General features: G+C 37.8%; 1 protein-coding gene across 2 annotated transcripts; it reads left to right on the top strand.

Moving 5' to 3' along the window:
• The first annotated feature begins 603 nt into the window (after window positions 1–603).
• Window positions 604–20266, top strand: LOC139125307 (fibroblast growth factor receptor 2-like). 2 transcript variants are annotated; one of them, XM_070691405.1, is made up of 19 exons: window positions 604–772; window positions 1839–2168; window positions 2388–2444; window positions 2809–3198; window positions 3468–3755; window positions 6563–6832; window positions 7622–7891; window positions 8588–8893; window positions 10925–11197; window positions 11781–11915; window positions 14869–14919; window positions 15169–15257; window positions 16299–16578; window positions 16871–16981; window positions 17325–17488; window positions 17752–17886; window positions 18161–18272; window positions 18790–18886; window positions 19479–20266. In XM_070691405.1, the coding sequence occupies exons 1-19, from the start codon at window positions 682–684 to the stop codon at window positions 19567–19569; spliced, it is 3540 nt and encodes a 1179-aa protein (XP_070547506.1). In that variant the 5' UTR covers window positions 604–681; the 3' UTR covers window positions 19570–20266. The 2 variants fall into 2 exon arrangements, with proteins under 2 accessions (XP_070547506.1, XP_070547507.1); XM_070691406.1 differs by lacking the exon at window positions 14869–14919.
• Window positions 20267–22166: the final 1900 nt, after the last annotated feature.

Raw genomic sequence — 22166 nt, 5'->3', positions numbered from 1 at the left:
ATATATATATATATATATATATATATATATAGTGATATATCCTAATATATTCTTCTGTTGTCAAGATAAAACTGATCTTTGTGACTGTGACGAAATGAACACTTGCCACATCGCATATTCACTTTAAAGACGATGAATATCGAAGGAATCCAAACGTTAGCGTTTGGAGTGTGAACTCAGAGTAATTAACCTTTCCGGATCACGTATGCCACGTTCCCTCCACAGGGACCGGACGTAGGCATATCAATTCTTCTCTCTTTCATCATCACTAAACAAAACAACACGCTTGAGCGGAACATAGCGCCCTCAAACGCGTTGATATCCAGACATGTACCACCACTTTATTTTTGCGTTTGAATGCACTAGCATGATGAAAGCATGCTTTACTTTATGGCCGAGAACTGCATTTTCCATCGGTACACTATATTGAGTGTGCAAGAGCGTGTACTATACAACAGAGCAACATCTTTTCATTACTTTTACTTGCCACATGGGATACTCTGTGGCCGAGTCGTGCCTTTTGATAGATGTAAAGGCTCCATGTTTATGTAAATGTGTCAAATAGTTTCGATTTTGTAAAAACAACCATTAAATGAACCCGACACAGTTAGGCAATAGACAAACAGGAATGAGGGTCAAATGACATGATGGAATTGAAACAAGAAGATATCAGACAACAAGATGAAGTCGATGCACAGACAGTGTCCCAGTAAGATCTCCAAAGTGCCTTCATGGCTTGTATTGTTTATCGTAACCAACGTGTCCCAACAAGGTGAGTAAATACTGAAATACTCCAATGCTACACGTTACCTAACAGCGTGTAGTAACATCCCCCTGCAGCACGTTTTGCTGGTTAAGGACCGCATGACCTTGACCGCACTTCTCAGTCGTGCCTCACCAGCAAGACAGTTACTTAATCGCTGTAACCTAAATGCATGAGGAGGCAAAGAATAATAATCGCAATCTTTAACCATGATTTATTAGTTATATCGTTCAAGTATGATATAAATAATGTAAACTTATACATAAATCAAGAGCTTCGAGTTTCAAAGCAAAATATCATCACAGCTTTTCCAGGTGTATTTACCAATTTTTATACATACATATACTTTACTAAGTCAATGGTACAAACAGTACACGTTTTTGTGAACTAGGGTCGCAAATACTAGCTTTTCGCCTTTGTGGATTACAATAGGCTGCAGAGTAAACGCCATACGCGTGTACATTACTTCGAGCGATGAACGTAGGTCTACAGCATGTAAAAGAAAAAGGACGGATATCGATCTTTGAGCTTTCAGAGTTCTGGTCTTTGGACAAGGCATTTTGAAAGGAAGTAATTGACTCTGAAAACTACTGGGATTAGTGAAATTGGAGCTGAGGAACAATTTTTCCATTACAAAATACGTTCAAGTTTGTAAACTAGCTACGTTTAGACTGTAGCCAGAATCTACCATATAAACCTACATTCTTGTAATATCAATTTTGTCTCTTTCTTAACTATAATTCTCACTTGCCTATTCCGCATTTTCCAAACTTCATGAAACTTTCACTTTTGTAATTGTCTTTCGCAACAATTGAGAATCCATGGAAGCACCATATCCTCCTATTTTACAACTTTGTTAAAGCAGTAATCATAACTCCTAATGGTTTCTGTCCATCTACTCAATGCACAGAGCTGCCCGTTTACTCATGCTGCACAGGGCTGTCCGCATAGGTCTACTCAATACATGGAACTGTCTGTTTACTAAATGCACAGGGCTGCTTAAAGATGCAAAATATCAAAACAACGGACGTCGATTGGTCTATGTCCTTATGATTGCTTTTGATATTCGTTGTAGTCCTTGGCGAAATAACTTGGAAAACGGTACCAACAAACACGACCGTGAGAGAAGGCGAATCAGTCACACTATACTGCGCTGTGACGACAGACGGGAATAACATCTATTTACCAGAATGGTACAAGGAGATACCGAACAGCTCTGGTGAAAGACTAATCACCGACACTGGTAGATCTTACGATGACTGTTGTATTGTTACCGGTGACCAAACTAATGGTGAAGTCAATCTACGTTTTGAATCTGTCAGACTTGAAGATGAAGGGAAGTGGATTTGTCGGTCACCTCGAACGGTAGACGATCAGACGAGATACGCTCACTTAACTGTAGTAGGTAAGGACGTCAATATTGTATCGTAATTGACATTAACATAAAAAGTAACATAAAATTGAAACATGACAAGCATTCGCACTCAGATATGGTCATTACAAGGGTAGTGAAATCGATAACGACGCAGTTTTTGTGAGATATTTTCAAAATGTTTTGAAACTTCCATTGTTTATAACGATATAAAATAGTAGATGATGGCATATTTTCGTTTTCCCTTTTCAGAGGCGACATCCAAAACATCGACCAGCAATATTTTCCTAACGGCACATCCTTACCAAGGTAATCAATCGTTCTTCCTGAGACGAAATTCTATATGACTCTCCATAATGCAATCGTTTGTCAATACTGACGTCTCTTTTGAGACTCGTTGCTGAACAGCATCATACACCTTCTCACATGTGATAGGAAGATATAATTTTGCATAATCAGACTGACTATTGCCATGCATCGTTCCTTTCTCTGATCCACCTCGACCTTCTCTCTGTCTCCTGAACCCTCTCTCTCTCTCTCTCTCTCTCTCTCTCTCTCACTCTCTCTCTCTCTCTCTCTCTCTCTCTCTCTCTCTCTCTCTCTCTCTCTCTCTCTCTCTCTCTCTCGCTCGCTCGCTAGCTCCATCATATTAACTATATTTTCCATATATCAGAAATACCGGAGCCCACTGAAAAGCAGGAAATCATTTTGGAAACACAGAAACGGCCTTCTCCGGCTTCAAAACCAATCTGGGATGAAGTACCGTCCCACACCATAGCCAGGGAAGGTCAACCCACCACTCTACATTGCAAAGTTACCAATTACTCTGGTCATGTTTTGCCGGAATGGTTCAAACAAAAAGAAGATGGAACTCTGCTGCACGTAACAAGTGGTGGAGCTTCGTACTCTCCCGGAATTTACGTCAACAGATCGTTGGTAGGCCAGGCAGATCTTGTCATCGATAACGCCAACAAGACAAATGAGGGAACGTGGATATGCAGAATTCCGGACTCGACGATTGAGGGAGATTTGAGACAAATGTCGGCCAATTTGATAGTTTTAGGTAGGAATATAGACATACTTTAGGACAGCAACAAATCTGCCTAACACACAACACACATACACATATACACTGATACGTATATATATACGTACGTACATACATACATGCATACGTTCAACCAGCATTCGCCCTTAATCTGATACAACATCATATTCTTTGTATTAAAGAAATTATGTATTTCAAATCATTTAGAAATTTCAAAGACACATAATTTTGCTAACTAGGATGTCTAAGTTCCAAGTTTTATATCGTTTTTATTCTGTTTTCAGATGATGATCCTCACTGTGTAAAGGTGTCTGGTGTTGGTCCAAATGGAGAGGTTATCATCGGCAGCACAGTGGAACTTCAATGTAGCATTGGAAGTCGTGCCACAGAATTTGGAAACTTAGTATGGACAAGAAATGGAATAGATACGAATAAGAGATCCTTAAATCCCTTAAAGTTCTCCAAAATAGTCAAAGTCAAAGACGATGGAGCACGATTCAATTGTAGGTTGAATCACAGCACAGTAGATTACCCGTGGACGTGTAATGAAGATATAGTATTTCAAGTGCAATGTAAGTTCTCAATCAAGTTATTTCATTTTGTCAAAAGGCGATTTCTTTAAAGTCCAAAATGTTAAGTGTAGTTCAATGGACATTGACTGACATCAGTTTTAAGAGTGTGGAAAGGGAAACATTTCATTATGATAGCACGGAACAAATCAGGAATGCATTGACTCTTTTGGTTCGTACAGTTTACAGAAGAATCATTTTGAAAAAACACAACAGCAAATTTTAATCTATTGAGATACAGCGGTCCGTGACGTACTGAAACTTTGACAAGCATAGTTTTTGTGATATCTGTACATTTAATTTAGGATGGTCTGAAACATAAATGTCTCTTAAATCAAAATTATTGTCGAAATGTTCAGCTGGCAAATAAAAATAAGTTATCAAAATTGTAATAGTACCTTTCAAACCAGATGGAAAATGGAGAAACTGATAAGCGGTACTGGTGGTATTATCATAAAATTGAAGCTATCCACTTCCACAATTATCATGGTTTGTTGTTGTCGTGGAGCCGAGAGTGCGACTTCACCAACAAAGCGTTAACTATCGAATACGTTAACTACCTAATTAAAACTGTTTCCATGTCGAAAAGATATTTATCTGATCTTGGCGAAACCCATTCAAATATACTTGTTGTGATTTGAATTGTAAGACTGACGACTTTCAATTATATGAAATTTATGGTTTCATGAAGATGCAAGAATCAAAATCTTTTATGAGTTTGTTTCTGCAGTTAAGACTTAAACTGTTCGACGTAGTACTGTTTTCTAGCCTAGGGTGAAATTAGGTTACATTCTGGTTGAAGTTTTAAAATTAAATTAAACTCGCAAGAAGCATCGTGGTGATCTGGAAAGAATCTAACTGTGAAAGAGCTGGAAGAAATATAACATGATGCGCACTTCAAGTACTGTAATCTTCATCAGGTTTTGCTAGTGTGTATCTTTTACCAACATCAACATGCGAACGACGCCAGCTGACATGGCTTCAATTAGCGAATTGGACATGTAATGTTGATTTAAAGTACTGTAGAGTTGATTTTGAAAACAATATTTTCATACAGTATCACGAAAGCTTTTAGAATTGATACTGCGTTCGATTATGTAGCTACTCACTTCGTTTTGAATAATGTTGACGGGAAGGAGCGAAATTAACAACCTCCAAGTGATTTTACCTGACATGCAACATTGGTCAGGTAGAAGATATGTACCACTTGTGCATAGAATGTTAAGTTGAGGAAAAGATTCATTTCATTGCACTTTTCTGATCCCGAAGTTTTTGATGACTCTTTTCTACTCATGAAATCACAGGATGATCAATAAGTAAACCATCCAAGCAAGCAAGTAAATAAAAAACAACCAACCAAGTAAATACTATTTGCCTTTCAAGAAAGAAGAGGTTTTGCGGGCATTATTTGTTTCTAAATCAAAATGGGCAAACATATTCCTACATTTCTTTTTGTATTTAAGGCTTAAGGTAGTATGCGCCTCGAACGTAAAAGACTTAAACTTTCGCTCAAACTTTCCATAAGGAATCTTTCAACCACTCTCTTTCAAAATCAAAAATAAAAATCGGGGTCACCTTGCAAAGTTTGGTACTAGAGAAACAAACTACCAAAGATTTACCGATATTTGAAATTCAAATGGCCACCATCCCTATGTTAACTATATGGAGAAAAATTAAATTGTCCAATTTTGAAAACAAAGGCAGTGAAAAGTTTTCTTACACCAAGAGCTTTCAAATGAACCCCCCACAAGTGGTATATCAGAAAAGAATTGTAAAAGTTTGAGAGTCCGACAATTTGTACCCGAGGGGCGATCTACCTTAAAGCCTAATATACAGACTGAGTGTAAAAAAATCAAAAAGTTGTTTTCATTTAATGTAAATCTACTGAAATCAGTTCTAGAATTTTGAAGAGGGAGTGCTTCACATCATCATATGGTATAAAAGAAGATAACAGCAAGTTTAAATCTACTGAGATGTAGCTGACTATAACGTTGTGAAACCTTCAATAGTATACTCCTGTAATGTCTTCGGGTGTAATTTAGGATAACGTCAAACATGGTAAAAGTATCCTAAATAAGAAGGTCAGCTATCTGATACATCCTCTAATCTGACATGTGACTGTCTTGAATCCATCCGTTCCCATTAAATCACTTCTTTCACATTTATGTCTTCGGCGTAAATGTTTATACGAAAGTTCAATCCTTTAGTTTCACTATCTCCCATAAGGAAGTGGATGAGACATTTTACTTTGCCAAGAATACGTTGGCAAAGATTCAAGGAAAGCTAACAGAACTGTCTTCTGAAATAAATGTTTACAAGCGGTTTTATAGAATGCAGGGGCAATGTTTTATCATGTCAACTTGTCATCTTTTGCAGGCAGGAAAATTTTATCATTTTGTTGACCTTTGAATAACCTCTTCTGGAAACGGTTACATGCAGGCAATTGCCACGGAAAAATAAATATCATGTGTTTTGGGGCGTTTAGTTCATCAGGTTGTTGTCCTGATGGGGATTGGATAAACCTGCGAGAGGGAAATTGACAAGATGTCCGGAGAAGAGAGGAAATATCTTCAAAGTCCCTAGAAATTCAATTTTGTCAACAGTACCTTATTATAATACATGAAATGGTGAAACAACTTCCTGTTAGAATGTCTTGACGAAGGCTTGTTGCTCCCGACAAATATCTTAAGACAACGTGTGATCTGATGATCAGTAACTATTTATTGATTTATAGTCAATCTACTTATTTTCTATTCATTATTTCTCCTGTCGTTTTATTGACAATTTTTTATGTTTTTTCATTTCTTTAGATCCCCCAACAACTGTCCGTAAACACATTTCTGTGTGCGTCAAGAGAGGTGACATTTTAAATCTGACTTGTCCATACATAGAAAGAAACCCTCAAGTTACCTCCATAACTTGGAAACTTCCGGAAAAATATCATGTCGCAGATCGGTTGATAGTTGAAAATATCGGACAGAATATGACAAGTCCGATCAGATACAGTTGTACTGCTGAAAGCACCTTCTTCAATGGAGATAGCAATCAGATACAAATCGAATTTGTTGTGGATATTCAATGTAAGTTTGAAGCCTCTTGTTGAAATGTTGTAACAGCTAACATAACATATACCATCAAAAATGATATAATTTTGCCTGCGCGAAAATCGCCGTAAGGAAGGACCGTTCTGTAATATTTGTGTCAAGGCAACCCCCTATGCAGTACATTCTGTGGCTGCTTCTTTGCGTTCACTCTTGAACAATTGCCCTTTCCACGATTGTCAGAATTTGTCCCGCTCTCTGTAAGTTTAGTTCACCAGATATTCACAAGCGTGTCTAAAATAGTTTCATACTTGCGCAATTGCCTAGTTGACGCCCTGGTCGCGAATGTAAGCTGTATAATAAGGTTTTGCGTCAGGCGATACGCTGCGCTTATATTTAAGTGTATTCTTTGTGGTGTATTCGCAATAACCTGTTAAAATAGGTTATTTAGTTCTTTCGCTTTAGAATATACAGTGAATATACATCAAATCGGCTGACTAGAACAGGCGACATCAGTATATCTGTAGTACGGTAGCATCAACATTTGACCCTATACAGATATAAATGATTGTTTGTATTTCTTGCCACGCACAGTAGACCTTTCGCTATGAATACAACCTTAACTCGAAACAAGTCTGCGCATTTGCATTGGCTTTTTGTTTCAATTATTCGTTGCCACTGTGTTATAAATGTAAACAATTTCAAAATTAGAACACATTATTGACAGAAACTACGTAGTTCTTGACAGTCATGCATCTTGCATTCTGATATGCCATACTGATAGCACATATATCAGCGTAACTTTACAACACTTTTCGATTGCTACAGATGAACCTGAGGTTTCTACATATAATGGATCGAAAATTCAGGTAGATGAAGGAGACGACCTGACTATAGATTGTTTGGTAGATTCCAATCCGCCATCTTTGATTACATGGATTCGTCCTGATGGAAGCTCAGTACAGAACAGTACATTGGTTATAAATAGAATTCAGAGAACAGAAAATGGGATTTACAATTGCAGCGCTGTGAATCGACTGTGTCCTGAACTTGGAATCAATGGAACCGGAAACAGTTTAATTCAAGTTATGGTGATGTGTAAGTTGAACAGAGTTGACATAACGACAGTCATATGGTGTGATTAGAAAGTACGAATGGATTAAAACCAATATCTATCATATTAGCAAAGATTAAAACCCAGACAAAACCCAGAATGTAGACATAGAGATACCCAACCAACTTTACATATGAAACGACGGATATATGTTGTACACGTGGCAGAGAATGACATAGACTAAAATATATGTTGAGCGTCTAAGCGATAGTTTGCTAGTTGCAGTGTGCAGGGAGTGTCTAAATTGAACGTCTTTTCCTTATTCAGTTAACTTAAGGTAAAGTATGCGCCTCGAAAGTGAAAGACTTAAACTTTTGCTTAAACCCACCTTAAGAAACATTTCAATCATCCTCATTCACAATCAATAATAAAAATCAGGGGTCAAAGTGCAAATTTTGGTACTACAGAAATAACCCAAGATTTACCGATATTTAAAATTCAAAATGGCCGCCATCCCTGTGTTAACTCTATGGAGAAATATAAAATTTTCGAATTTCAAAAAACAAACAGTAAAATGTTTTCTTACACCAAGAGCTTTAAAATGAACCCCCACAAGTGGTCTATCAGAAAAGAATAGTTAAAGTTTGAGAATCTAAATATCTGTTCCTGAGGCACATTCTGCCGTAAGTCGATTGTGAGTAAGGTTGAAATGTAATCGGGGTATACACTATCGTTGCTAGATCCACCGACTGCACTGAACAAAATCAAGAACAGTAAATCTGCAGCTGACAAAGGTGAAGTTGCCATTCTGATGTGTGAAATTGAAAGTTACCCTGAGTCGTCAATTCAGTGGATTCGCTCGAACGGTGACGTCATCGAATATGATCTTGATGTTTTCATAAAGGAGGTTCACCTCAGTGACTTTATTCGCGTCAGCCAATTACATATCAACAACACTGACCCTAGCAGAGACTATGGAGTCTATGTGTGTATATCAAGTAACGAAAAGGGAACCCTGGCATTCAACGTAACTCTACACGGAAAATGTAAGTTGTGCTATAATGAAGTATTAGAAATGCTGTGTTACATGAGAACAACGACTGCGTCACGCGAAATGTTATTTTCACTTTATGAGAAGATAGGCGCGTGTTTGGCGCAGTCTTGCGTTTCCGGAAATGCCTCAACATGTTCTTATTGATAGCGGATTGTTCCACCATTAGATGTATGCATAGAACAATATGTGAACAAACATCTCTGCTATATGAACGCTTATCACATTTGTCCACACAAAACGGCAAAAAATCGCGTTATTGCAGATGGCCCGGATTCGAGGTTGTGTAATATACATACATTAACATACAAACGAATCATGTCCCGGTACGTTCACCTCAGATTTCACTTATTTTTTTTTCAAAAGTAAGGATGATGATGCAACTCTATTGTTTTTAATGCTGAAAAATTAGTTTAAGACTAAATATGTTTTGTCGATTTCCATAATCCTACAAAATAGGAACGTTATTTAAAACCCATTGCTCATCCATTTATGTTATTCAGTTATAACTTGATTGCAGCAGCAAATTTTAATATTTCTAATTTTCCTTCATTTTGGCCTGTTCCTTAATGACTTTTAAAGGGCAAAGTTTCGGTTAGTTGTGAAAGGACACCTCTACCTCATACACAGCTCGCTAATTAGTGTTAGTTTTGTAAGATCAGTATAACCATGATGCTTTGTTGAGAGCATGTTTACCCTTTACACTACTTTCCTTATGGTCATACATTATTATTTGTGATTTTACCTAATGGTCTTCCTGTGTATTTTGTTTGCAATAAATTCATTAATCTTTTTGAATTCTAGCATTATTATTTTCACCTTTTATGATTTTGCCTCCTCAGTAAGTCCTGAAAGTCTCACACCGTCGACCTTATTTTCAATATGGCGGATTTCTAGAAGTAAAACTCATAAGATTACAGAAGCGAAAGTAAAGTATTAGGTTCTACATAAATTTAATGCCGGAAAGGTCAACAGAGTTGAAAAGATAAATAAATTTCATGAAAAACCAGAACTTTTTGCCTTGACAGCGACTAAGTTTGTGTGATAAAAGTATTTATGAGATCATTTTCTCACATTCCTGGCCACTTAGAGTGTGGGATCGACGGTGTCGGAAAAATCGATCGCACACTGTCAGAAATCGTCCCACACCACATTGTTACACGATCTCTGATTGGATTATAAACGGCCTTTCGCTCCTTTTACAAAATATTATCCAATGGCGTGATGAGTAGCATACGGATCAGAACTACAAAGTAAGTAGGTCACGGTACAGCGGCAGACGACAGCATTGTCACGATTTTGGATAATGTTGTACGTTGTTGGTGAGAGTCTCACAAAAAAGGTTGAATTTTCCAAATAACTAGTGAACATAGGCCACTTGGAACATATTGCCTATGTTTCCTGATGGATATCTCCAGAGGAAATTTAACGGATTTTTGGTTATGTGAGAAAATCTCATACACCAAGGACCTGGGATCAGATTTCTCACACTCGTTGGGGATATTTTGTCTCACACTCACCTGCGGCTCGTGTGGGAAATCTGATACCAGGCCACGGGGTGTGAGACTCTATTATTCTGAATCTCTTGCTGTGGTGAGAAGTTGACCTTTTTACCATACAATGGATTTCAATATCATGTAGTTTTCCCCTAACACAATGCAAAAGCTATGCGTTAATTGCGCAGAGCCATCTTGATTTATAAGCTTGATGATCTCTCACCTCTGCCACACTTTCTATTCTGTAGAAATCTAAAATATGATCCCAAACTGTAAACTATATTACAATACACACTTCCTTGGTTTAGTAGATAAGAGATTTAACGAGTCACGTGGATATTGCATTATACTTTGTTTGCAACTCATTTTACCTCTCTTTAGTCCCTTGACATTAGACATGTATTTTGAAATATATGTAGAATATAAAACAAAGTATATCATAAAATTATTAAACCGAAATGAAACTTATTATTGAATTAGAAATATATCAAATGAGATGAGATTTGTTTTGATTTATCTTGACATTTCAGCCAAGCCAGATCCTGTGGTCAATGTCCACTTCAAAGTCAGTGAAAACGCCATCTTGGTTAGCTGGACGCCAGGTTTCAACGGAGGCCAAGAGCAGAGCTTCATAACAGAGTACTGGAAAACTCCAGGTGGAAACGAACGGTGGAAAATACATACCAACGCATCGATGTGTACAATAATCAATTTAGAGCCATATACGACTTACAGTATTCGGGTCATCAGTTTCAATCATCGTGGAAACAGTAGCAGTGAGGAGTATGATGTGATAACGATGGGTAGGTTGAGTCAGTTATCTACAGAGTAAAAGTTTGACTCTTTCAATGGAAATTCCTAATCTTAGACAAATTTAATGAATACAAAGATAAGTGACTGCATCTACCAATTTTGAAGGTAAACGAGAATCACGAAATATCTTCATAATTAAGCCAGCACATGTTGCGTCGTCTTTTGCAATATCTGTTCAACACTTCATTCTACGATACTAAAATGGTTAACATTTTATCCTGCAATTGTGAGCAGAGTGTGTGAAGTCTATAACTGGTAGTACAAAACGTTTCAACAGACGTTTGTTCGTGTTTGAATGGTGGATTGTAAGCTTCGGAAGATTGAATCATCACTGCCATCATTATGCAAATTAGCAAGGGAAAACGCCAAACTTATCTAGATCAGATATGAGGATTGTTTCGTTTTCTTCGACTTTGTTTGCTTTTACATTTGCATTCGTCAAAGGCAAGAGTCAAACAATACAGAGACTGTCTACGAGCACATATACAGCTTGCTTCTACCTCTATGTCAATACGAAGTCCACATTATCCGTTCATCTGATAAGGTTTTTTCTTCGTTTTTCAACCTTTTCAGCTTCACGGACGTCAACCGTCATGACCAGTCCAAGTAGTGCTGCTAGCCCCGTCATCACACATATTATAGCAGTTGCAGTTATTCTGCCAGTGATACTAGTAATCGTGGTAACAGTGGCACTGTTTATCAGAAAAAGTAAATACCATGCTGTCAAACGTGTCTTGCTGTTATTAAAAACATTGTATTGTGCGCTTGTGATCTAAGGCCGAAACTAACCCATTATCTTCTAACCCTTAAGGTAGTATGCACCTCGAAAGTGAAAGACTTAAACTTTTGCTCAAACTTTCCTAAAGGAATCTTTCAACCATTCTATTTCAAAATCAAGAATAAAATATGGAGTCACCATGCAAATTTTTGGTACTAGAGAAACAAATTACCCAAGATTTAACGATATTAGAAATTCAAAATGGCCGCCATCCCTGTGTTAACTCTATGGAGAGAAATAAAAAATTTCGAATTTCGAAAAACTAAGCCGATGAAAAGTTTTCTTTCACCAAGAGCTTTAAAATGAACCCCCACATGTTGTATATCAGAAGAGAATTGTAAAAGTTTGAGAACCCGAATGTCTGTCCCCGAGGTGCGTTCTACCTTAAGCTAATGTAAATACTTTGTCGAATTCGTTTCTTGCTTTCGAACTTTGTTGTAATGTGTATGTGTATGTGTAGGTAGTTGGCTGAATGTTTGATTTTTATAACCGGCCCTATGTATTCCTTAAGTGGCCATCCGTCAGGATCCAGGTGTAGCCAAAAGTAAACGTTTAACCAAAGGATGACTTTTAAACGATTGTAAAATATGTACAGGTTGATTTTTTGTGTCAGTCGAGTCCTAATCTACCATTGTGGATTTAATCAATCGGCGTCGTTCAACTATCTCTACTTTGAATAGCTTACGTGCAACTTGAACATAGATTTACAGCACCCGAAACAAAATATACATCATGTCTACAGTCTGGGGACAATACATCGTCATGCCAACGCTTAATCAGAGCGAAAACACATGACGAAAGGTTTCAGGAAACGAAAACAACAAAGTTGGGACGATAATGTTATCGAAACTTTGAAGAGTTTGCGATGCCCTCTGAACTTTCAGACAACTTTGTGTGTCAGACATAGTAAGTTATCTTCCAACTCAGTTTATTATCTGTAAGCTTACGGCAACCTCTGTGAAAGGGGTTTATCTATTTATTTTTGTCTGGAACCTTTCCGTAGTCTTGTAGGATTCCCCTCAACCTTGCATCTAGCGGTGTGCCCTCACTTTCTGTCAAAGCCATAAATCTGCTTACAGGACTGTGACAGGTCTCCAGTCTAAATATATTAGGTTGATAGCGTCTTTATGAAGTCAATCACGTCAAGATTCCCTTCTGTTGAGTCGGAAATAAAAATAACACTTCGGACCTCACCATTACTCATGAATGAGACTAAAATTGTCCCTAAGTTATCTATGTATGCGTGTTATGTGTGCATTTTTGCATGCCTGCATGCGTACATACGTATAAATACGCACATCAGTACAGATATACATACATGGCTACGTGTTCAAACTATGTTAAAGTGGCGTCTGAATCAAACAGATCACTGCCTTTGGGTGTAATATAATACTTAGATATATTCCCTGATATTTTTCTTCGTTCTAGCGAAGGAAAATAACAGTGACGTGTACTACTCTCAACGGCACGTCATTACGTCATGAGTATTTTCCTAGCAGAATGAAGAAAAATATCAGGGAATAATATACTTATCACATGCACAAGTCAAGAATGCGTTATTTTTCGCAATACAATTTTTTTCTTTAACGGTTCCGTGTATAAACTTCTGAATTACTTTTGAAATAATATCAGTATGCAAGTTGACAATCATTTCAGAATCTAATCGTGGGTCGCGAGTATGCGAGGGACAGTACTCACAAGCAGTCGTGTACCTGGCAAATGCCAGGGCAAATTTTAATGGTAGCAGAGACCGAAAAATTAACCCCACACAAAGTTAAGATATATTTGGGGAACAAACAGCAACAAATTCTCAACGGCACGGATTATGTCACGTCGGTCCAACTGCCATCGTTGCGCTCTAAAGGAACCGATAGTAATGTGACCAGCTTGGAGTTTGTTGTTTCCTAATAAGTTATTCGTGTAATTCCTTTGGAATAAAGCTTATGCATCTTGTGGTTTCATTGTTGGGATTATTAATAGTGCGGTCTATGAAAATTTTGATTTCACGACATGACCTTTGGAAGCTTAATATGCGGCCAAAACGCAGCACTCGACCCGCATTGTTGTAATGGAAACTGTACATCTACGCTGCACAGACAAGGAGCTACGGCATGAACGTTAGGTAGCCGGATTAAGATGTAAGAATGTGTGTGAACCTTCATTATGGTGACAAAACTTAAACACTATGACTCAAAATTTTCCAAATGGATATATTTTGTCAGACTCTCATGATTATAAGCGACTCTTGCGAAATTTTAACGTCATACACGAATTTCGAAATCCAGGCCGTCATGTTGTTTTGTTTACTTTGACGAGCACATCGAAAATCTAAGCAAAAAAAGATCCGACATAGACGCAGGTTGTCGTGACGTAGAACGACCACAGTATAAATCCCGGTATTTTTTGTTCAGAAACTTGGCTTGTGCGTGTGATAAAAGCGTTGTTTCATTTCAGAAAGTGTGTCGATGTAAATGCCATTTATTTAGATAAGACATGATATAAGACGATGCTGGTGTTAAGCATTAATACTGCCTGACAAAATTTTTTACAAGTCTGATATCAACGTCTGATACAGTGTCTAGTCGCTGTGTACAACATTATCTGCTCGTACATGCGTCATTGCACTTGTTTGTTATCTCTAATATCTCCCAAATCTTTGGTTCTCTTCTTTGCTAATTTATTACATCTATTTGTTGATTTTTCCTTCAGATAACTTTAATTACTCTTTTTGTCAGTCCGTCTGTATGTAAACTTGATTCTCATTTTCTCATCTTTCTATCTCTGTTTTTTTCTGTCTCTAAGTGTCTGCCCTTCTGCCATGTTTTTGCCTCTGTCTGTCTCCATGTCTCACAATCTATCTCTTTGCCTCTCCGTCACTCACAGCTTTAAAACGCAAAAGTCATTACGAAGAAATCAAGGCTGTCGTTGCAACAGGTATATAAACAACTGCACCCATTTTGGTCAATTTTTCTATAAATTACATCATTACATTAGTGAAGCAAAAGGAACTAATAGCTGGTAATCTATATATTATCATGATTATTTTAAAGATACCACGAATGAATATACTAACATTTAATATTTACTTTTGGAAGATAGAAGTATCTAACTATTAACACAGTGTTTTCCTTTATCATGAATTCACTCTGGTTCATTGTATTCATTTGATTTCATTTCGAGCAGAAAGACAAAATGTGCCCGTCGAAGAAGTACCCATGGTTGCAACTCACGAGTATGAAGATGTTGAATCAACACACACACTGACTTATCAGGTTGTAAATACTTGATCTCGGCGTTTCTATTGCTTTTGTTTGTTTGTTTAGTTGATTTAGATAAGTGTTTCTTTTGCGATAAAACTAACTCGAGCGCATTTCATAGAAAGGTGGCCGATAAGACAGTATACACAATCGGTGCATTCTATTATGCCGAGTAACTTGGAGTAATATTACGTAACCAAAATCTGTCGTTTCATTATTACGATATTGAGCATGGTAGTATCAGTGAACTGATGTATATTTCTGGAGATCCATAATATTAAGTATTCAAAGACGACATATACTGTTTTGATATTCATGACTTACCTGCAAAAACTTAATCCAAAATTTATCGACTTCCTGTTACTTAACATTTCGTTCTTCACCATGCATTTCTCGAAAAGTTTAAACCTGATAGAAAGCCGTGTCAGATAATTCACCATTACGCTGTTAAGAAATGTCATGGCATCTCTTTCAATTACATTTTGATCTCTCATTTTCGTCACGTGATGATCATGCCACAGTCACATGTGAGCTGTTTATTAATGGCTGTCTATGATACACACACTGATATTGTATGTATATGTCCGACTTGAAAGGACTTTTCATCTTATATATTCGTGTATAATCTTTCATAGAATATAACGTTGCTTGCTTGTCCATGATAAGATCTAGATGTTCACACAATGATTCTTCGTACACAGTGGAGAAGGCATGAATTGTTAAACAGAATAGCTCATGAATACAAAATTACAACAAGGTCACTGGCACGTGTCCTGACTGTCGTATTCTTTTAACATTTCTCTGATGATTTCATGTTTGCACGAGTTTATTTAATCCCCCCAAAAAAGGATTGATTTTTCGACATTTATCAAAAAATTGCCTTATATACATGTGAGATCAAAGAATGGTGTAAGAGACGTAAATTAAAGGAGAAAGCCTTGGGAACCTATGGAAGGGATTCGACACAGGGAATGACAACTTGTTTCCTTTCATGTTACTTGCTTTTCTGGTGCTAACATTATTTATATAAATTATTATCTTTATCGACTGTTCCAGCCATCGAATATTGGCAATATCACAGAGTATGAATCTCCCGTGGTTTTTAAGTCTACATTACTCCCACTGCACGATAGAAGCAATGAGAGTGCCCAGCCAGAATTTGTACCCGAAGACCCGTACATGAAATGTGGTGAGCATGCGTTTGAAGTGAACAACAACCAGACGTGGCTGAAGAAGATTATACACTCTGGAACGTTCTATGATGTCCACAAGGCTGACGCCTGGTTCATCGCTGGACAGGATGGAGTGACATCAGTCGTCATCAAAAAAGCTAAAGGTAAAATATCAGTTTTTGACTCTTTTTGAGTTGTAACGATTCAATAGGGGTTGTCAATAATATGTCCGTCTGTGCTACGATACAGATTTAACCAATATCGAGCACTAAGGACGAGAGACTGACGCTATAACTGAGGTATTGATTTTCGAGTATGAAGTTATTAATCAGTAAAAGACAATCATAGTTTACTATAATAAATAAATCAGATTTGGATAACGATGAAAATAGCTTCATAATATCTAAGAAAATAGCTCAAAAAGTTCTGATTTGTCTCCTTGCATCGTGTCGGCAGACATGGCGGATATGAACTCAGAAAGCAATCTGAAGTCAGAAATAGAGATGATGAAATCCATTCCTGAAAATCCAAACGTCGTCCAGCTTCTTGCAACATGTACAAAACCAGGTAAGGCAATCTTGTCAAAGAGGTCAGACTTTGTTCTGAAAAAGAAAATGGCAAGGCGAATAATAATATTAGAAACAGGTAGGCAGGCGGGGAGACATCATGACAGCGTCTGGACTGTTAACAGAGACGCATTAATACATTGAAATTGAGTGGTTTTTCAATTAGGGTGTCTGCAGTTTACAAATATAATGAATGTGGTGGCTTGGGACGACAATGTACGGATGTAGTAAATTTACCAGTATGGGCCATTTAATTACACAGAGGGTTGACAGGTGTAATTACACTTATCATTGATAAGGATTGACATATATCATATATATTGCACATCTTCTCTTATCAACAGGCAACCCTACCTACCTGATAATGGAGTTTGCCAACTACGGTGATCTTAAGACATTCTTGGTCTTCAATCGTAAACGAATGACGTCAGTGAATGATCATCACAAACAGTTCCTTAGCTTTGTAATCGACGTTGCCAAGGGTATGAGACATCTTGCTGATCAAAATGTAAGTTGAAGTCAATATATATCAGCCTATGATTCGAAGAGTGGCTACACTCTGTCTGATTGGTTGTTTTGAAATTCTTCTTCAAAAACAATGAATTTCAGTCCACATATTGGATAAAAGCTCCCGAGGCGTTGCACATTAGCTCTTAGTGTGGGGATTCTTTTTGTTCAACCCGTTCATTCGGTGTTGTTTTTGATTGATTTAAATGATTATATTTTCATTTCAATGGTGGAACAACGTCAACGAATGTAATCACTTATTAGGTTCTTCATAGATGTCTGTGTGCAAAACATGTCTTGGTCTTCAAGAAAGATGGCGCCGCTGATTGGATGTGTAAGATATCGAATTTCGGCTATGCAAGAAACATCAATGAACCAGGAAAATATGCAGAAATGGAGGTAACGCAGCAAAGCAATGGTGACAAATTCTGTTTTGGGTTTTTCATCTGTTTATGACGCAAGCATACTTACTGAACATATCAAGTAACGACTGCAATCTATTATGATGAAATTGTAAACTTATGCCAATAACTCTTGGATGCCAAAAGCTCTATGTGGGTGTAATTTTAAATTTGAAGATATTGATAATTGACCCAATTCTATTCGTCAATTTATCTCAGCTTCAAACCGCTCTCCCATCCCCTTTGTACGTTTAAATAACTTCTTATTACAGAGGAAATCAGACTACCGCTGGACTGCCTCAGAGGTGCTGATGAACGAGCAATTCAGTTTAGCAAGTGACGTATGGTCCTATGGCGTCTTGATGTGGGAAATCTTCACAGTCGGTGAGGAGTCTTTCAATGACTTACATATCGGTAGTGATAATTTCTTAAACAAAGAGTGATACAATTTGAACTTCTGTTGAACACTTAGTCCTGAGCCTTCGTTACTATTTTTATATCTCATGTAAAGTATAACATATGCTAACAGTGGCAAAAACTTTATCTTTTCGATATTTTTTGGTATCAGGAAAGTAAAATAATCGAACGACTGTGAACCTGACAAGATATCGTTTGAAAATTTTGAGAACATTGTAAGTTTGGCAGGATTTATGCTGTCATACATTTCACTATGGAGTGACGTTATCAGTCAGTTCAAATTGTTCGCATGCAAGATTTCTTTTTCTAATTTATAAATACTATCTATCTATCTATCTACGTCGTTGTCTGTATATGTCTATCTGTCTGTATGTCTACCTATCTAATTTCAATTCTTCATACATAACCCGTCTGATTGTTTGTTTGTCTCTGTCTTCTCTCTATCTGTCTATTATTATCATCATCATTACCATTATGACTTCAGGACAAGTTCCCTACGAAGAAATATCGGAAGCTGTGCTAATTGAAGAATATTTGAATGGCTACAGACTGGACTGTCCTAACAATTGTCCAAATAATATGTAAGAGATGTTGATTTCAAGATTTTTACGACTATAATTGTTTTTTTACTTTCACGCTTAATGTTTTCGTGGAAAGAGTAGCAAGTTTGTAGGTCGCGGGACAATGTAAGAATCTTGCATATGTACAACGAGTGACAGTATTCGGCGTACATTAAGTACAATGGACCAGGCAAATGCCATCATCCTTCGGAATTGGCCGTCAGATTGTAAAAGGGGACTGATCAAAACGTTGTAACGTCCATTTGTGCGCATTTGAAAGTTTTGACACTTTTAGATTGTGTATGGCATCAATACTTTACCAGAAATTTAACTATTTTTTCCGTCAACCTTCAAATGAATATTTAAATTAGACAGTATAGCTACAGTTTTCAATCGGATTTTATTGCGAAGTCTTATTTATTTCATTTTGACAACATAATGTATGGTCGATCACTCAGCTCTTTTCATAACTAACACTTAAACTCTGATATTAATGGTTTTGAGCAAAGGATTACCTCTGCGATACGTGATAAAAATTGCTTTGTTTAAGGGACATAGAATCGAAATAGAGATCTGTATTCTACAACAAGATTTGTTCTTTTGATTGTTACAGCTTTACAATTATGTTGTCATGCTGGGACCCATTGCAAGAAAGTCGGCCATTGATCGATTCTTTAGTAAAAGACCTTGAAATCATAAAGTGACGCACGACATGTCATCAAATGATTGTGAATGGACTCAGGAAGGCAAAAGTCTGGGGTGTATGGTACAAAGCTCACAACCATCACAGGGGTTACCGTAACTTAAAAACTGGACCATGATTTCATAGATTATCCAATGAGATGTGGCCGAAGACAATGGACATCTCGTGGTACATAACAAGTTTGAAAGTAATTTGCTTTAATAGAGGTACCTATACCTATCTACGTTCAAAACAGGATATATAATGCGAAACGTTATGCAATTTTGATATTTAAAGTTTATGTAGAAATGCTAGTGCCATCAAGTTGCAGTAACGAAACTATTAATGTAGTGTAGTGTAGTGTAGTGTAGTGTAGTGTAGTGTAGTGTAGTGTAGTGTAGTGTAGTGTAGTGTAGTGTAGTGTAGTGTAGTGTAGTGTAGTGTAGTGTAGTGTAGTGTAGTGTAGTGTAGTGTAGTGTAGTGTAGTGTTGTGTAGTGTAGTGTAGTGTAGTGTAGTGTAGTGTAGTGTAGTGTAGTGTAGTGTAGTGTAGTGAAGTGAAGTGAAGTGTAGTGTACCTAGTGCGTGGCTGAGTAGTGTAGTGTGGGTCATGGCAGTGCCATGCAATGTTGTCTATAGTGACGGGAGACGTCATTATTTTAAGCAGTGATTTGATGGTGTAGTTTAGTGTAATGAAGTGTAATGTAGTGTAGTGTAGTGTTGTGTAGTGTATGTAGTGAAATGTAGTGTAGTGTTGTGTAGTGCAGTGCATTGCAGTGCAGTTCAGTTCAGTGCAGTGCAGTGTAGTGTAGTGTAGTGTAGTGTAGTGTAGTGTAGTGTAGTGTAGTGTAGTGTAGTGTAGTGTAGTGTAGTGTAGTGTAGTGTAGTGTAGTGTAGTGCAGTGCAGTGTAGTGCACTGTAGTGTTGCGTAGTGTAGTCTAGTGTAGTGTAGTGTAGTGTAGTGTAGTGTAGTGTAGTGTAGTGTAGTGTAGTGTAGTGTAGTGTAGTGTACCTAGTGCGGGGCTGAGTAGTGTAGTGTGGGTCATGGCAGTGCCATGCAATGTTGTCAATAGTGACGGGAGACGTCAATATTTTCAGTAGTGCATTTGATGGTGTAGTGTAGTATGGTGTAGTGTAGTGTAGTGTAGTGTAGTGTAGTGTAGTGTATGTAGTGAAATGTAGTGTAGTGTTGTGTAGTGCAGTGCATTGCAGTGCAGTTCAGTGCAGTGCAGTGCAGTGTAGTGTAGTGTAGTGTAGTGTAGTGTAGTGTAGTGTAGTGTAGTGTAGTGTAGTGTAGTGTAGTGTAGTGTAGTGTAGTGTAGTGTAGTGTAGTGTAGTGTAGTGTAGTGTAGTGTAGTGTAGTGTAGTGTAGTGTAGTGTAGTGTAGTGTAGTGTTGTATGGTGTGGTGTGTTAGTGTAGCATAGCATAGCGTAGCATAGCATAGTGTAGTGTAGTGTAGTGTAGTGTAGTGTAGTGTACCTATTGCAGGGCCGTGTACTGTAGTTGGGGAATTGCAGTGCCATGCAATGTTGTCTATAGTGACGAAAGACGACATTATTTTAAGCATTGCATTGAATGGTGTAGTGTAGTGTAGTGTAGTGTAGTGTAGTGTTGTGTAGTGTTGTAGTATAGTGTAGTTAGTTTGTTTAGTTTAGTGTGTAGTGCAGTGCAGTGCAGTGCAGAGCAGTGCAGTGCAGTGTAGTGCAGTGCAGTGCAGTGCAGTGCAGTGCAGTGCAGTGCAGTGCAGTGCAGTGCAGTGTAGTGTAGTGTAGTGTAGTGTAGTGTAGTGTAGTGTAGTGTAGTGTAGTGTAGTGTAGTGTAGTGTAGTGTAGTGTAGTGTAGTGTAGTGTAGTGTAGTGTAGTGTAGTGTAGTGTAGTGTAGGGTAGGGTAGGGTAGGGTAGGGTAGGGTAGGGTAGGGTAGGGTATTGTAGGGTAGGGTAGGGTAGGGTAGGGTAGGGTAGACGAGTGTGGGTCATGGCATTGCCGTGCAATATTGTCTATAGTGATGGGGGCCGTGTAAGCACATAAGCATCACTTGGATAGTGGGGTGTAGTATAGTTCAGTATAATGTAATATAGTATGTAGTGTAGTGTAGCGTAGTTTAGCGTAGTTTGTTGTAGTGCATTGCATTGCATTGCATTGCATTGCATTGCATTGCAGTGCAGTGCAGTGCAGTGCAGTGCAGTGCAGTGCAGTGTAGTGCAGTGCAGTGCAGTGTAGTGTAGTGTAGTGTAGTGTAGTGTCTTCGCGTTTGCATCGAAAGTACTGCACTTTAATGCATGTAAATGCAACTGAGTACTCTATTTTACTCTACTCTCCTCTACTCTACTCTACTCTACTCTACTCTACTCTACCCTACTCTACTCTACTCTACTCTACTTTCCTCTACTCTACTCTACTCTACTCTACTCTACTCTACTCTACTCTACTCTACTCTACTCTACTCTACTCTACTCTACTCTACTCTACTCTACTCTACTCTACTCTACTCTACTCTACTCTACTCTACTCTACTCTACTCTACTCTACTCTACTCTACTCTACTCTACTCTACTCTACTCTACTCTACTCTACTCTATTCTACTCTACTCTACTCTACTCTACTCTACTCTACTCTAC

This window comes from Ptychodera flava, assembly GCF_041260155.1.
Source record: "Ptychodera flava strain L36383 chromosome 3 unlocalized genomic scaffold, AS_Pfla_20210202 Scaffold_25__1_contigs__length_14229661_pilon, whole genome shotgun sequence".
NCBI lineage: Eukaryota > Metazoa > Hemichordata > Enteropneusta > Ptychoderidae > Ptychodera > Ptychodera flava.
This window is presented reverse-complemented; position numbering and strand designations above follow the sequence as displayed.